This window comes from Anarhichas minor, unplaced genomic scaffold (genome assembly GCF_050575085.1).
Source record: "Anarhichas minor isolate MPS153535 unplaced genomic scaffold, ASM5057508v1 ptg000014l, whole genome shotgun sequence".
NCBI classification, from domain to species: Eukaryota; Metazoa; Chordata; class Actinopteri; order Perciformes; family Anarhichadidae; genus Anarhichas; species Anarhichas minor.
In genome coordinates, this window is record NW_027466460.1 from 15,917,347 (window position 1) to 15,933,162 (window position 15,816).

Here is a 15,816-nt window from a genome sequence, read left to right on the forward strand (position 1 = left end):
TGCAGTCCTTGTTCACCTGAAAGGATCCCAGCTGTCTAATCCTTCTCAATTCTTCCAAGTCGAAGGAGATTAAAACAGTATTTCTTTCACTTTTCTTTCTCAGATGACACTGTCAGCACTTTTTTTTTGCTTCCTATAAAATAAAATCCAGACTTCAACCTCGTGACTCAAACCATAAAAGTAGCAAAGTCTGTTCTGTCGTCATGCAGACTCTGATGCTGGTCTTATCAATTCATCTCTTTAACAGCCCCCCCCCCCATCGGTCCCCGGTCACCTGACTTATATTTTAGAAAGTTCTTTATTTAAATGACCAAGAAGAGTTTAATCTCTGAGTCGGTTGAACACCGCTGAACCCAAAGATATTCCCTCATTTTAAAGTTTTTTTACGCACAACCAACTCTGCGCTGTTATATCCGAGCTGCCTGGTGACGTGAAGTCTCAGACGCGGAGGACGGAGCTCCTGCTGGAGGACACATTAGTGCAGCAGTTCATTTGGACGTTTTTTTTTTGTGTCGCTGTTTTATTTGAAGTCGGAATCTTTCAGCTGCACCCGATGAGCCGTGCTGCCTCGCCAGACGTAACTGTTGCAGATTCACTAAATAGACAGACTTTCTTTTTTTTCATTATTATTATTTCCTCCCCCGCCGCCGCCTTCACCGCTCTGTAGCAGGATTTTCCCATCCATAGCTAAGGGAGGCGTGCTCCATTGTGCAGCTTCTAATGATGATTGTAATGATGGCTTGTCCATCTTTGATAAGAAACAGCTCGCCCCTCATTAAAGGGCCCGGGGCCCCGGTTCTCATGGCCGCCGGTCCCCCTTTTTACCCCGGAGTCGGACAGCAGGCGAAGGGGAGGCGAGACGACACCCGCGGCACACGCCTGTTGACCGAGCCACAAAGCAAAAGCGTGTGACACTCGCCCCACCCCCGCCGGTCCCATTGTCCTCCCCGTGGGTCCCACAGACAAGACCAATCCTGTTACCCTCCCACCCCTCACTCACCCCCCTCCTCCCTCCTCCTCGCAACCACAAAAACCACAGCACTCGCTTTGCAGCTCAACAAACACACACACACACACACACACACACACACACACACACACACACACTCCCCTTTCCCTTATTTCCCCTCACAATCAATTTTACCAATCAGCTGATCTCTCTCTCTCTCTTTCTCACACATCCACCAGGGGTTGCCCTCCTCCCTCCCTCACCCCACCGCCTCCCCCGTCACCATCAGCTGCTACATAAGGTGGAAATCCATCATTGTGTGTGAAGAAGGTGCTCGTGCATGCTGCACAGCCATTACCATACACACACACACACACACACACACACACACTCAGGGTGGGTGGGGGGGGAGGGTAATTTACTGATTCACATGCAGACAGTATTTCTTGGTGGTGTTGGAGGAGGGTGTGGCAGGTGGGTGGGGTCTGGGTTTTAGGGATGCTGGATGGTGGTGATGGTCGTGGGATGGAGGAGATGAGAGGAGGAAGGGGGAGGCACGGGGTGACGGGGAGGGAGGAGGGGGTGGGGGGTTGCCGCGGCTGCCGGGGTCAGGCCTGTGTGTCCTGGGAAAGTTGGGTTCTCCATTTAAATCTGCACATGTTGCGGCCTTCTGGTGGCTGCGTGAATGCGCACGGTGACAGATGGCCCCGGCCCATAACTATAGAGTCCGAGCACCCCGGTCCCTCGAGGGAGAGAGGGAGAGAGAGAGGGAGAGAGAGAGGGAGAGAGGGGGAGAGAGAGAGAGACGGTGCAGGGGGAGAAGAGGAGAATGTAGCGCTCAGCTGATCCCATCAAAAAGAGAGATGAGAGAAGGAGGAACGGCAAGAAGAAGAGGAGGAGGAGGAGGAGGGTTGATGGTGTGTGTGTGTTATAAAGGGGGAGTTCTTAATCCCAAACTCTAAATTGAGTTAATGTATTTGCCTGGTCTGCAAACTCCAATAGGAGGCCCGGGGTCCCCAAAGATTCTGATTAGGTGTCTAGTTTATCAGATGTCAGAGGAGGAGGGAGACTGTTTGTACATGAGGAGAATGGCAGCTTTGTATGTTATGTGTGTGTGTGTGTGTGTGTGTGTGTGTGTGTGTGTGTGTGTGTGTGTGTGTGTGTGTGTGTGTGTGTGTGTGTGTGTGTGTGTGTGTGTGTGTGTGTGGACTGGGTTTCTGGGTTTTGTGCCAGCTTCTGGAGCAGGGCTGCCCGATGTCTCCATTCACAGACTTGGTGGATCTCTGTTGTTTTCCCGCTGACTCCTCGTTAATCCCATTAAGCAGCGATGTCAGCGGCTGGTTAGAGATTATCTTTTTTAGCAGATTCAACACCGCTGAGGAGCTGATATGTGTGATTGAGTGACGGTTCAGGTCCTCACAAGTCTGCAGTAGAAGTACAAACAAGCACACAAATAGAGTAGGCCTCTGTTTAAAGGGTCAACTCACCTGTATCATGAAATAACATATATATATATATATATATATATATATATATATATATATATATATATATATATATATATATATATATATATATATATATATATGTGTGTGTGTGTGTGTGTTTGTGTATACTTTGTGAGGATCAATTTAAGTTTTAGATCTTCAGAGTGACAACATGTCTGGAAGGTGAGGACATTTCGTCAAAGGTCTGTTTGAGGGTTCAGACTTGGTTTTTAAGGTTCAGGGTAGAATCAGGTTCAGGTGTTATGTTTGTGAGTGTCCTCACAAAGATGGAAGTACAGGGTATATGTGAGTGTGTGTATGTGTATGTGTGTGTGTGTGTGTGTGTGAAAATGTGTCTTGTTCTTTGCTGGTGTGTATGCTTTCACTCCTACTCACTGGTGTTTTTGGTGCTGTTCAAATCATGTTAACACATTCTGCCTCCCACACACACACACACACACACACACACACACACTTTATAGAACATTACATTGACTTTAAAGGAAAAAGAGAACATGTAGACATTTCAGTTAAAAAGTATGAACAAAGAAAAATCTAAAGGTTTGTGTCAATGTTCAGTCCGCTCTCTCTCCCTTTCTTTCTATCTCCCTCTCTCTTTCTCCCTTTCCCTCCTTCCCTTTCCTTCCCTCCCGCTTTCTCTTTCCCTCCCCCTCTCGCTCTTCCTCCCTCCCCGCTGTGTATTCGCTGCTGGTGACTGATGAGAAACGGTGACTGATGTCGCTTCCCTCTCCACAGCTGACGTGACTCCACTAGGGGGCGTCAGTCCGCCGCGTCCCCTCCACCTGTCAACAGTCAGGTGGCGATGAGACCGACTGAATGGATGTTGTAGGACCACAGTAGTGAGTCAGAGTGAAAAAGAAAAAGAAACTGCACTCTGTATTTGTGTGTTATTGTCATTTATTTGATCATTATTCAGAAGCAGAGGGAGCGAGTTTTGTCTCAAGGAGTTCAACCAGCGAACATTTTTACAGTGAAATGTAATCCATTTAAAAAACATTGGTAGCAGCTGCACTGCATGTAATCCCTCTGCAAGGCTTTTTGTAATAAATAAATAAAAAGCTAAAAATAAAGCCATTTATTTATTGTTTGGCCCCTGTTGCAGAAAGATACTCCATAACAGATGTAAATCAACTGTCAGTAAAGGTTTAGAGTTTCATTTCAACTTGTAATTGGCTTAAGAGGGAGACATGCTGTATATTTTACTCAATGGGATAAAGGTCTTCCAGTAAGCTTAGTTCATTTCACTCAGAGCCTCATATGGCGTTCTGCTCGGTAAGCCTCTTAGGAATCACGAGCGCAGCAGATGTAGAGAGAATGCCAATCAGGAGCTCCTGCTGAGCGGAGAAACCCGACGGCTGGGCCACTGCGCGCTTCAAATCTCTACCACGGTTCACGCGAAAACGCAGCTAAATATCGTTTTGGTTTACAAACAGCGGGAAGGAACAGGTGAGCTGTCAAGGAGATGCAGCGCGCAGGGAGTGCCCAACGATTCTGAACCGCCTGGCAACAGAAAAACAAATCCTTTCCTCATTTGAGAGCAGAGCCATGCTTCCTCTGGAGGTCGGGAAGCAGAAGCCGCGCCGCGTGTCGGAACCGATGTGCGGGACAGACAGTCCTCCGGTCCCGACTCGACGCTTAAAGAACCGGGACTTCCCCCTGAGCGTGAAGCGCCGGCGGTCCGGCTCCGCACCTGAGCGCAAGGTGAACTGCGTCCTGGTTGGAGACGGAGCGGTGGGCAAGACCAGCCTCATCGTCAGCTACACCACGAACGGATACCCGGCAGAATATGTTCCCACCGCATTTGACAACTTCACCGGTAAAGTCTGACATCAATGTGGCTGATTTTGAGCGTTACGCACACGTTTTACGCATACGTTTTACGCACAACTAAATGTTAACGATTAAGGTTACATGTCAAGTTTCCCGTTTTAAAGCCTATATTATATGGTGTCCATGTCCGCTTTGTAAAGACACTCAAACACGTGCTTTCTATATCTTCTCAGTGATGGTTGTGGTGGACGGAATACCAGTGAGACTGCAGCTCTGCGACACGGCTGGACAGGTGAGCTGCACCTTTTTAGAGTTTGAATATAATACACAGACTAACAGTTAACATACCTGAACACGTGGTGCAGTTGTAAAACAGGTGCATCCGCTGCGGGCTCCCTAAACGACTCAACCACTGAGCTTCACTTCTTTCTTTCTTTCTCGTCCTGCTTTGTCGCCACAGAAATGGGGGCTGGTTGATGGATCAATCAACGTAAGTCATCAGTGATCAATAAGTATTTGGCATTAATGTGTGTAACAGTTTTGCAGTTCTTGGTGTGTTTGTGTTTTTAGTCCTGGACTTGAAATCCTCTAAGACCCTTTAGTATAAGTTGCCCCCCTGTGGCTCCAAAGCTTACAGCGCCCCCTGCAGGAAAACACCGAGTCTGTTTCAGAGGTTTTGCCCCCCTCTGTCACCCTGTGCTCCATCGCCCTCTTTTGGTTGAGTGTATCCTTTCATCCAACCTTCTCCTGTTAGCTTCCCTTTAACTGTCGGGACTCAGTAGCCTACCTTTTCAAACATAAAGTGACAAAAACAAAATCACATCTAGTCTGTTTTATGCATCAAATCAAGTCAAAGGTTCGATTTGTCTAAATTAGAGCAGCATCTCTTTCCAGTAACGGCGTATAATCCACAGACCTCACTGTCAACCGATTTTAAATCGACTATTTGGAAGAAGAAGTAGATTTACGTAAGAGATAGTGTCCAGAAATCTGAGACACATTGAACCAAAACCATTTGCCAAATACCGGTGGAGGTGAGAGAGAATCTGCAGTGAATTTGGGTGAATCGACCATAAACAAAGTTTTGGCTTTACGCCATGCGAGTGTGTCAAATGTGAAACAGGAACACATTTTAAAATTAGCATCCTAAAAACTTACACAAGACCTGGTCCACATCAAACACTTCTGTGGTGGACCTCGTCAGACTTGGACATTAACACAGAGAGCTGTTTTCAAATCAAACCTTTTGTTAAGGTAAAAAAAAGAGAGAAAACCAAGTTCAGTTTTGCATTTAAACTGTGCAGTAAAACTACCTGATTACTCAAATTTAGACCAGATTAATTCCGAACATCCAAAGCTTGTTATACACCCTGTTTCAGAGTCCAGATCAAAACCTGCTGTGATCCAACTAGCCAGTGTTTTGAGTTTCGATTTAGATAAAAAGACCTGAATCTGAAGCCAAATAAAAACTATTTTAGTGGTTTCTCCTAGATCCCCATTTTTTTTTCATTTCCTTTTTTCGTGGTCTGTTAGTTCTGATTTATCTGGAGGTTTTTGTTTTCTGTTTTGTTCCTTGCTTCATTCATTTGTTTAGTCTGTTTTATTTTGAAAGGTACTGACCTCATTAGTCATATTTGGTTTCACTTCCTGCGTTTGTCTTTTTCCCACCACACCTGTGTTTCATTAGTTTACTAGTCTCTTGGGTGTATTTCAGTCCTACTGTTTCCCTGTTTCAGCTTCAGGTTGTTAAGTTGCTGGTTTCTACGTTCTGTTTGGACTTCAAGCTGTAACTTATTTAAATTAAATCATCATACTCGACCTGCTGCCTCCTCAACTCTTCATCTGCATTTGTACTGATGTTAAAGCAGTTGATATTCTACATTTTTCTCAACAAGAAAACACCAAAACCAACAGTGAATTAATCTACTAACAAGTATTGTGTGTGTGTGTGTGTGTGTGTGTGTGTGTGTGTGTATCAAAGCCTGATAAATTCTTCTTCTTCTGTGCCGTTGACCTCCATTAAAAACACATCAATGAGCCTCACTGTTGCACTGGGTGACATGTTCCTTCATCATAATGAACACAAAAACTGGAGTTTATTTTGACTAATCACACACACACCGTCACAAATAACCACTAGAGCGCCAAATGCAGATTAATCCGCAGCTGAAAATAGTCCCCAACAAATGCACAATTTCCTCCGGGTCGTTTGATAAATGCAGCTATTTTAAGAAATTATTGATTTAAAAAAAAAAAAAAAATGCAACTAAACAGACAAATTAGGGAGGTTAGTAGGTAGACACATTGTTGGTTTTGGTCTTGTCATGTAAGAAAGATTTAGAATAACACCAGCCTCGTCCTGTAAGTAGCCCAGTTTATTCTAACCTGGCCTCTCTGTGTCCGGCTTCTCCTCGTGAAGGAGGAGCTAGAGCGCCTCCGGCCTCTGTGCTACAAGAACGCCGACGTCTTCCTCCTCTGCTACAGCGTCGTCCGCCCCTGCTCTTTCCGCAACCTGATCCACCGGTGGGTTCCTGAGATCCGTCGGCACTGTCCCGGCGCGCCCCTGGTCCTCGTTGGCACCCAGCTGGACCTGAGGGAGGACGTCCAGGTGCTGATTCACCTGGCGCAGAACCAGCAGCGGCCGGTGGGCACCGAGGAGGGCCGGCAGCTCGCCCAGGAGCTCGGGGTGGTGGGCTTCGCCGAGTGCTCAGCGCTGACCCAGAAGAACCTGAAGGACGCTTTTGATTCAGCCATCTTGGCCAGCATCCAGCAGACGGACAGCTGCAGCGTCCAGCAGCAGAGGCTGACTCTGAGGAAGAAGACGCCCGATAAGATCAAGAGCCTCTCGGAGACCTGGTGGAGGAAGATCAACTGTCTGATGGGAGAGCAGAGCTGTGACTTCAAGTGAGCAGTGACCAACCTGGGTCCGATCGTTGTTTTTTCCTTATCTTGGTAGATTTGGCTTGTTTCAGTGTGCCAGATGGGTTTTTGGATTATTACCTCTGAGGACAACACAACAGAAATGCAGGTTTGTGACTCACAAGGTGCATGTTCAAAGTGTGGGTGGAGAACTCCACTGAGTTCACTAACCTGAGGGCGGACAAATAGTAGCACGTTTTAAGGACATTCCGTGTGTCATGATGACACATTTTACAGGCAACAAAACCACTTAGTTAGGTTTAGGGAAAACATCATAGTAGGGCTTAAAGTACGTACGTAAACTAAGTAAAATGTAAATAATGTAGCAGAAGTTTGGAAAACAAGTCATATTGGGAGACGAACGCTGGTCTCCTGGTTGAAAGTTCTGTTTGTTTGACCCACCCACCAGTCACCCAAAAAGTCTTTCTCCATAGAAATACAATAAAACAGACATTTAATTGTTTTCCGTGGTCATTTAAAATATAGAACGAAAGAAAATGGCGATTGTTGTTAGCTTTGGTGACGACACACGTCAATGGGGCCGTAAAGTGTCGTCGCAGCTTGGAGCGGCGGACGCAGCTCCGGAGACTTATCGTTGGCTAGTTAGCTTGTTAGCTTGTTAGCTTGTCTTCTCCGGAGCGGCGGGGAGTGAGGCGGAGGGGCCGCTGGCCACCAGCCCGCTGTACGGCTCAAATCTGTAACCAGTATAGCATTAAAGCATGTCGGAGTTAGCTGTCCGCTAGTTAGGTAGCTAGCTAGCTTGTTAATCCCACCGTTCTCCACTGGTTACAGAAAATAAGCCGAACAAAGTTGTCACTCAACTGTAGATGGCAATGCGCTTGCCTGCGCTGTGAAATTTGACTCATTTACGCGTAACGTTACTGCTCCACTGCTTGTTTTAGCCGTTACTGTAAAACGTCACCTCAGTGAGCGACTTGCAACAAGTCTGCTTAGCTTATACGGGAGTTAGCCCGCTGCAACGGTTGCAATGGTAACAGTACGCACCAAAATGTCCGCCGCTCTGACCATCCTGCTACGTTGATTTGAATGGGATTGTCCCTTCTCCTCCTGTTCAATTTCTATGTCTTTTTTCACTTCTCACACTATGTCGCCTGCTGTGTGCGACATATTCACACACACGTGTTTGAAAGAAAGGTCGTTGTTATTGCGTGTTGTGTCATTCATACGCCATTCGATGAGACCAGGCTGGATTTTACACATGAATATCAGTTTACTTGTATCAAGGAGAACTGCCCAGTCCACTCACCTGCAGAGGGTAGGGTCTGAAAGCAGTGGGCATTTACCAGGCAGGGAGGTTCTAACCAGAGTTGCATTTTGGGAAGTGTAGTAGCCAGAGAGTTTTGGGCCTGACGCACACTAAAAAGTCAGGATATCTCGACCTCTGCTGCTTCGGTATGTACTATTCTTTCTTGTATCTGTCTCTCACAAGTCCCCTTGTCCCCTCTTGAAATATGTCATTTCTGGAGTAAACCTTCAACAATGCTCTGGACCATCTTCTGTTTAATACTGTGGCTGTTCTGGTCTGCGGGTTCAGAAGAGGTTAACTGATTCATTTGAGTCTTCTGTCATCAGCCAATCATGGATGCTATTTATAAAATGCTTTACACGTACACCGCTGATCGCTTGAATTAGCTGCTGTTTGTACTTTTTGCTTCCTCTTCTCCCTATTTTTAAAAAAAACCTTCTGTATAACCGTTGTTATTAAAAGGCGAGGCTCTATGTGATTAGGATTTTACGGTGAGGAAACCACAGGAAATCTAGTCGGGGTTTCTGTGTTTTCTAAATTCTTTCATAATTTGTACCCATGTGGGTAACCCCACCCGTCTGAGGCTCCCAGGAGGCTAAAACAAACGCCACAAATATTATCAGACCCAGGTGTGGTTTGATGCCAGGAGTCCGACAGGCTGATGGAGATCTAAATATAAATTGTACGTTGTTTTTCACTTTACACCCCAACATTGTATACAAGTATACTTTGTTTGTAGTTATTATTTTTATATTTATTAATGGAATATGCTCAGAAGCCTTGATTAAAGTTGATAAGAACTGGACACTGTATCGTTTCATCTGTGAGGTATTTGCAGCAAAGTTTCAGCCGCTGCCATTTAGGGAACTACCGTTTATTTGTGATAAATATATGCAAACACTTGAGCGGCACTCGCCTGCGTCTGCAGTGCACTTGTGCCACAACTTCCGCTCTTTATCCTGCAGACAAAAACAGCACATGTTGGAGAGTTAATAGGGATCAGGTGGCATTGACCGTCTCATCAGCTCTTTGATCCTCCTGTCCACTCCACTGACCCAGCCAGACCGGACTTAGGTGGACTTGCGTGCATAAAAATACATCCTTACCTCAGACACAGTTTTGGAGTCAGGCAGTCAGAGCCAGAGTGTGATTTTTCCAGTAATCTCAGCGGAATTTCACCACACTCGCTCAGCTTTCCTCTCTGATTAAGCGTCGCTCCTCTGGTCCTCTAATAGGAGCAGACGGGACCACCTGGACCGGATTAGACCCGCATATGGCGCCTGATTCTCTCCCCACGGACGCCTCACACCTTGAGAAGGCAGCAGAGGCAGATTCCTCCACCTTTAAGGGTTTATCTTAGGTGCCACCTGTGAGTGAGGAAAATGTATTTATAGAAGTTAATGAACTAAGGTTACACACACACACACACACACACACACACACAGACTTAGATTCATTCCCTGGTGACTTCACCCTAACCACACTCTTAGAAATAAAGGTGCTAACTAGAACCGTATGGGGTTCTTCGGCTTGTCGTCATAGGAGAACCATTTGTGGTTCCTTTTATTAAGGTTCTACCCTTTTTATTTTCTAAGGGTGCTCCTTTTCATATTCCAAGGGTTTCATCGAGGACCCACTCAAAAGGTTCTACCTTCAACCTGTATGGATTCTAAGGGTTTCATCTAGAACCCTTCCAGGGTGTTCTACCGAGAAACCTTTCATATGCCAATGATTTGTATCTAGGACCCACGAATGGGGTTCTACCAAGACCCCTTCATCGATTCAGCTTTTAGTCTCCAAGTAAGTAAAACACGTTCACACATAACACTGAAGAAAAAGTACTCAAGTGGACTTCCTTGGTTGCGTGCACTATCCGGTCCAGAGACATTACAGGTCGGGTTTAACCGGTGACAGGAACACAAACAGCAGGTGTGGTTTCCTCTCCGAGCGTCTGGCTCCTTCTGACTGAACAACCTGTTACTATTACCTGCAGACATTCTGTCCAATGTGTTTTAACCAGGTCCTTGGTTTCTATTCTTCTACTTCTAGTTTAGTTTATTTATTGTAGTGGTGAAGTACATCTTGTGTTTAGTGTCTTTGTTCTTAGACCATTTACTGCATAAAATACATTTCATTTCTGCGCTTTGACCTTTGAATCCAATGAAGGACTCGATAAGATGGTGATCAGTATTTCTTAAAAGCAATTTATTTCATTAAAATGAACTCATGTACATACTGTATGTAACGTACCTGCACAGGTAGACATAAAGCATGCATTATGAACATTCTGCTGCATGCCGCTGCTTCCAATATGTCAAGTCAAATTTATCTAAGTTTATAAAGCTCATTTCAGCAACAAGGTCATTTAAAGCACTTTACATAAAACTTAACAAAGTGCAAAAAAAACATAATAAAAGAACATTTAAATACACTTTAAAAGAGCGATAACTTCGTATATTGAAGGTCAATAGGTCCACTTCAGTGTACTTCTCTCTGTCTCCATCCAGGTGAGTCTCCCTCTGGTTTAACTGCATCTGAAGAAAACCACATGAAGTTATTTCTCAGAAATGGAAGTAGGAAGTTATTCTGAGTTGTTTTTATTTTCCCGATGCAGCAGACTGAAACCTGTCTGACCTTCACACCCGGTCTTCCTGCTCCTCTGAGTCTTCTGTCTGTGCTGCAGTGTTTGAGATGTTCCCATACTCAGGATCAGAGTCCAACTGATGGAGAGAGACGACAAGATGAGAGTCAAAGGCCTCACAGATGGACTTCAGATACAACTGACTGTCGAGCTTTCAGCTGTATGAAACCTGAACGTCCGACAGCAGAAGAACATTTGTAGTAAACGTGGTTGTAAAATGTTTGAGGGTAAATACACATAGGTGGTTCATAAAAATAAAGATTACTAATAAAGTTAGGTGTTAATTATCTTGATAACCTCATACTAAGAACAAACAATGACCCTTTGGTGAGTTCTGTCACTGAGGACAAATGTCTCTCTCACCTCCACAGTCTCTATGGGTTCATGTGGTTCAGTGGTGGAGCTCAGAGCTTTCTTCTTCCTGGATTGAATCCAACAACAAACAAAGACCACAAATGAATAAACATTTAATGACAACTCCAAAACTATTAAAGGAAGTATTCAAAGTGAAAGATCAGTGAGGATTAGTTCTTGTAGTTTTACCTCTTCCACAGACAAAAGAGAAGCAGAGAAATCGGAATCACAACCACCAGAGTCAACCTGGTGTTACGTATGATCATTGCTGTTTTATCTAGAACTGGAGACAGACAGTTATTAGATAAACAACACTTTACCTTATCAGAACGGTTTGATTCATGAATAAACTTATCAGACGATGCTGTTTGTTAATCAGACGATTCGTGTCATGAAGAAACTCACCTGATACAACAGTCAGATGTAAGGTGGAGTTACTACGTCCTCTCATGTTCTGGGCTTCACAGTAATAACTCCCACTGTGTTCAGCTCTGAAGTCAGTGATGTTGAAGATCTGTCCTGATGCTTTTGGTGAGTCTTCATCCTCCTTGTACCAGGTGTAGTTAGCTGCTGGGTTAGCATCACTGCTACAGGTCAGAGTCACTGAACTGCCCTCCACTATCTCAGCAGAGGGACTCACTGACACAGAGGGAAGCTTTGGACCATCTGGAGGAGAAGAGAGAGACAACTTATGAATCTTTGTGTAGAGGCCAGTTATTGTACTGTGGTTACTATGTGAACGTAGAAATCTAAAGAAAGCTAAAGTAACCACTAATAGACCTGAACATGAAACACGTTTCCTCTTCGTGGTCCGTTTCTGTGGCCTCCCACATGCATCACAACAAAATGTAACTCAAAATTCCTCTCACATTGTGGGATGACGCCACATTATAAGATATTAGTGTTATTTTGACCGTCTCTTATGTTTTTCATGACCAATGATGGTATGAACCCGGTTGTAGAAGTTAAAAGTGTTGTGGAAATGTATCATATTGTTCTTTTAGTTATAACTTGTATCGCTTAAACCTGAACATATGCAGACAAGGCCAACCAGACTCATTTAAACCTAAATAATAAATGCTATCATATCGAAGGTATTTTCATGTCTGGCTTGCTGTCGTGTCATCCTGATCTCACCAATTAAACCCTCTTCCCACGAAAACAATACCAAGGCTCTGACCTCGGCCTTGTTGGATGCATCGGCAGGCAGAGGCGGACATCTGTGAAGGGGTTGGAGACGAGATAATGTGCATATATACTCTGTTAAACTATTCCTTGTTGTTAGACCTCCGAACCATCTGTGGGGAAAGAGCTCTATCCATTCAGCTGAATTATTGTTATTGTCTGTTCAAAAAATACAGTGTTTTTTTTATAATTTAAGAGTTTTCTCATATCGGTTACTTTTAGGGAGGATAAAAAGATTTTTTAAATAATTTTGAGCAGTTATGATGTGTCATATCTGTCATTCATAACAATAAATGGCTCATAATGTGTGTCATGTGACCCTGGTAAGGCCGATTTACTCGTGTGAGACATTTTTAGATGTGGGATAGTCCAACGAGAGCCATGCAGGGGTGTTTGATCGTATCCGGGTCTGTTTACTGACTAAAAATCGCAAAATGCTGGGCGAACCCCCCTCTCTACATGGATTGCTCCACCCCACAGAATCGTCTGCCATTTTGTCATTCATTCCGCCAGCGCATTGATCTCACTCACAGACATGCAGCACAACATGGCGGGCAGAGCTGTGCAGAAATCCGCTGGAATAAATCCGTTTTTAATCGCCAAAACCGTCAAAACGTAAGTTTTTTTACCCAATTGTTTTTTCTCGTGACCTGTGGCTGATGTTGGCATGCATACCCATAACTTTTGAACGGTTTGAAAGAGTAATTTGGACGCCGCTGTGCGTTTCCAGGTCGAATCGTGCCCCTCCTGCATGTGTTCATCCGCCATGTGCGATCCTGCTCCGTGATGAGAGAGCCATACAGAGAGCATAGGTCGTCGATTTTTGGCCAAAATTGTGGCAAATCTTCTAGATATCTTCCAGATATGATATTAGTTCATGTATAACTGTGTTTGCAGTGTTTACAATGGCTGGTATGATGATGTTGCTCGGACTTTTCCCGTTAATTCGATATTTAATATGTCTGGAGCAATAATCATATTTCTTTATGAAAAATACTTTCTACGACACGCTGAATGCTGCACACTCTAAAACAGCCCCCCGTGGGGGGATCTCGAGTCCAACGGTTAATCTATTTCACTCACATTTCACATCAATAGAGATGAATTCAGATCTATTCGTCCCCAGCAGGTTCTCAGCTCTACAGTAATACTGTCCAGAGTCAGAGGACTGGATGGAGCTGAAGACAAGCTGAGGTTCTCCACTGAGAGGAGGAGGGTCTGGATCTTCATCCTCCTTGTACCAGGTGTAGTTAGCTGCTGGGTTAGCATCACTGCTACAGGTCAGAGTCACTGAACTGCCCTCCACTATCTCAGCAGAGGGACTCACTGACACAGAGGGAAGCTTTGGAGCATCTGGAGGAGAAAAGAATAAACATACTTAAAGATTATAATGTGTTATCATAGAATATTTACCATTTTAATTAATATTTCAGTTTGTTTGTTTCAGACTATCTCTATTATGTATCACAGCAGCTGTCCAGAGTGCTGATCCTGGAGCTGTCTCAGGTGAGACTCCTGCTGGTGTAAACTGACAATAAGAAGCCTTTAATCATTTGTAATGTTCAACAACTCCACACATTCTTCTCTTTAGATGCTGCTTGTGTCGTTAGCTGAGTCTGTCCTCTCACTTCTAGCTGTTGTAGGGAGTTATTGATTGTTTCTTCACCCAGCTGGCTGATCACTTCTAGTTATGTTCTGTACATAATTCAGCTGAGTCAGCTAAACAGACTGTATGAAAATCATATTATTTTATCCAGTTTCTTCTACTAGTTCTAGTTCTTCTTTTTGTTTCTTTTAATAACACCATTAATTCATAAATAAACAGCTGTGTCTACTTTAAGACTTAGAAGACTTCAGTGTGTTTACAGCTGTGATTATAATTGTATTCTTGAGTCAGTGTGTGTGTGACACTTCTACATGTAGACTGAGGGGCCAGGGATTGAACCACCGACCCTCTGGTTAGTGGACCACAGCTCTACCTCCTGAGGAATGTTGTGCTTCATACTTTTGGTTCCTCTAAAGTCACATACAGTGCCAGTCTGGTGCCGCCATATGAGATGTTGTTGAACCTCCACAGGCTGACACAGTGGAGTAAACTTACACACTGAAGGAGAACGCTGATCCTCATATCCGCTTACAGCACAGGAGTAGCTGTCTGATGAACCAAAGTAGACGGAATAAGAAGATCCTGTGTTGATGTAATGTTCATTCTTGTACCAGAAGTAGGAATGATAATAAGGCAGAACACAACTGCTGAGACACTTCAGCTTCGACCTGGTAGAACCATATCTGCTCACCTCCACCTGGAGACCTGGAAGTGTGAAGAAGGATCAGAAATGTTATTTTGTTAAACTGTCAACATTCACACAAAACATTTATATTCTAGTTTTCTAGATGTTGAACATTTGGAGATGATTAACATGTGAATTAAAATGTTACCTGTGACGGACAGAGTGACTCCAGGTGAACCAGTATATTTCTCTCTTGGTTGGTTTGTTCTGAACCTGAACTTGTACTCAGCTGAGTCGCTCTCTCTCAGGTCTGTGATTATCAGAGTGCACTTCTTCTCATAACATCTGTACTGCACACGACCTGAATACTCAGAGTCTGATCTCAGACTCACAGGTTCACCATCTTTCTCTTTAGTAAACCAGAATGTGTTGCTGATATCACGGTGCTGTATTCTAGATGGGTATGTGTAGCTGCATTGTATTTTTACTGTTGATCCTTTTACAGCACAGACCTCAGTAGGAGTGTAAGTCACTCCCCAGTCATCCTGACTCTGTATCACTGAAACACAGAGCACATCAGGAACCACAGTCAGACTCAGAGCAACATCAGAGGACACACTCTCATTAGTAGTGAAGTAAAGAAAGAGTCAACGATGTACACATGATCTCTGCAGTTGGAAGGAACAGCAATGTATTGAACCTGTCAACTTAAACACAGTGAACAAGATCAAACAGCAGAAGTTTAAATATTAGAAGGGTGCAGTTCATGAGATAAAGAGTCTTCTTTGCTCTGTGGTTCTCTGTCTGTGGTCAGCTGCTGCAGAGTGAATGGAAACTGTAGAGAGATGCAGAACACTGAGGAGTGAGAGAATAGTGTGATGTAGACAACAGATCACTGACAGATGGCATCTTTTAAGCATTTGACTGGTGATGGCTTTCAAAAGTCAACACGAACATGTTGTGGAAATTTATCATATGGTTCGTTTAGTTAT

The 15,816-nt window shown here is 44.3% G+C and overlaps 1 protein-coding gene and 1 long non-coding RNA gene across 2 annotated transcripts; one reads left to right on the forward strand and one right to left on the reverse strand.

The window, feature by feature from the left end:
* The first annotated feature begins 4,002 nt into the window (after positions 1-4,002).
* On the forward strand, positions 4,003-7,135 carry LOC142950057 (rho-related GTP-binding protein RhoU-like). Its single transcript, XM_076091964.1, has 3 exons — positions 4,003-4,273; positions 4,461-4,519; positions 6,647-7,135. Exons 1-3 carry the CDS (start codon positions 4,003-4,005, stop codon positions 7,133-7,135), a joined length of 819 nt encoding a protein of 272 aa, XP_075948079.1.
* A 3,468-nt stretch (positions 7,136-10,603) lies between these two features.
* LOC142949958 (uncharacterized) lies at positions 10,604-11,673 on the reverse strand. Its single transcript, XR_012954119.1, has 4 exons — positions 11,598-11,673; positions 11,418-11,475; positions 11,048-11,133; positions 10,604-10,947 (listed from the first exon to the last, which is right to left on the reverse strand). It is a non-coding gene; the product is annotated as an uncharacterized LOC142949958 (long non-coding RNA).
* Positions 11,674-15,816: the final 4,143 nt, after the last annotated feature.

Bases quoted from the DNA above. Each gene is read 5' to 3' on its own strand.
- LOC142950057 (XM_076091964.1), top strand. From the start codon at position 4,003: ATGCTTCCTCTGGAGGTCGGGAAGCAGAAGCCGCGCCGCGTGTCGGAA. The intron at 4,274-4,460 runs GTAAAGTCTGAC...ATATCTTCTCAG, and splicing joins CGCATTTGACAACTTCACCG to TGATGGTTGTGGTGGACGGA. The intron at 4,520-6,646 runs GTGAGCTGCACC...CTCCTCGTGAAG, and splicing joins TCTGCGACACGGCTGGACAG to GAGGAGCTAGAGCGCCTCCG.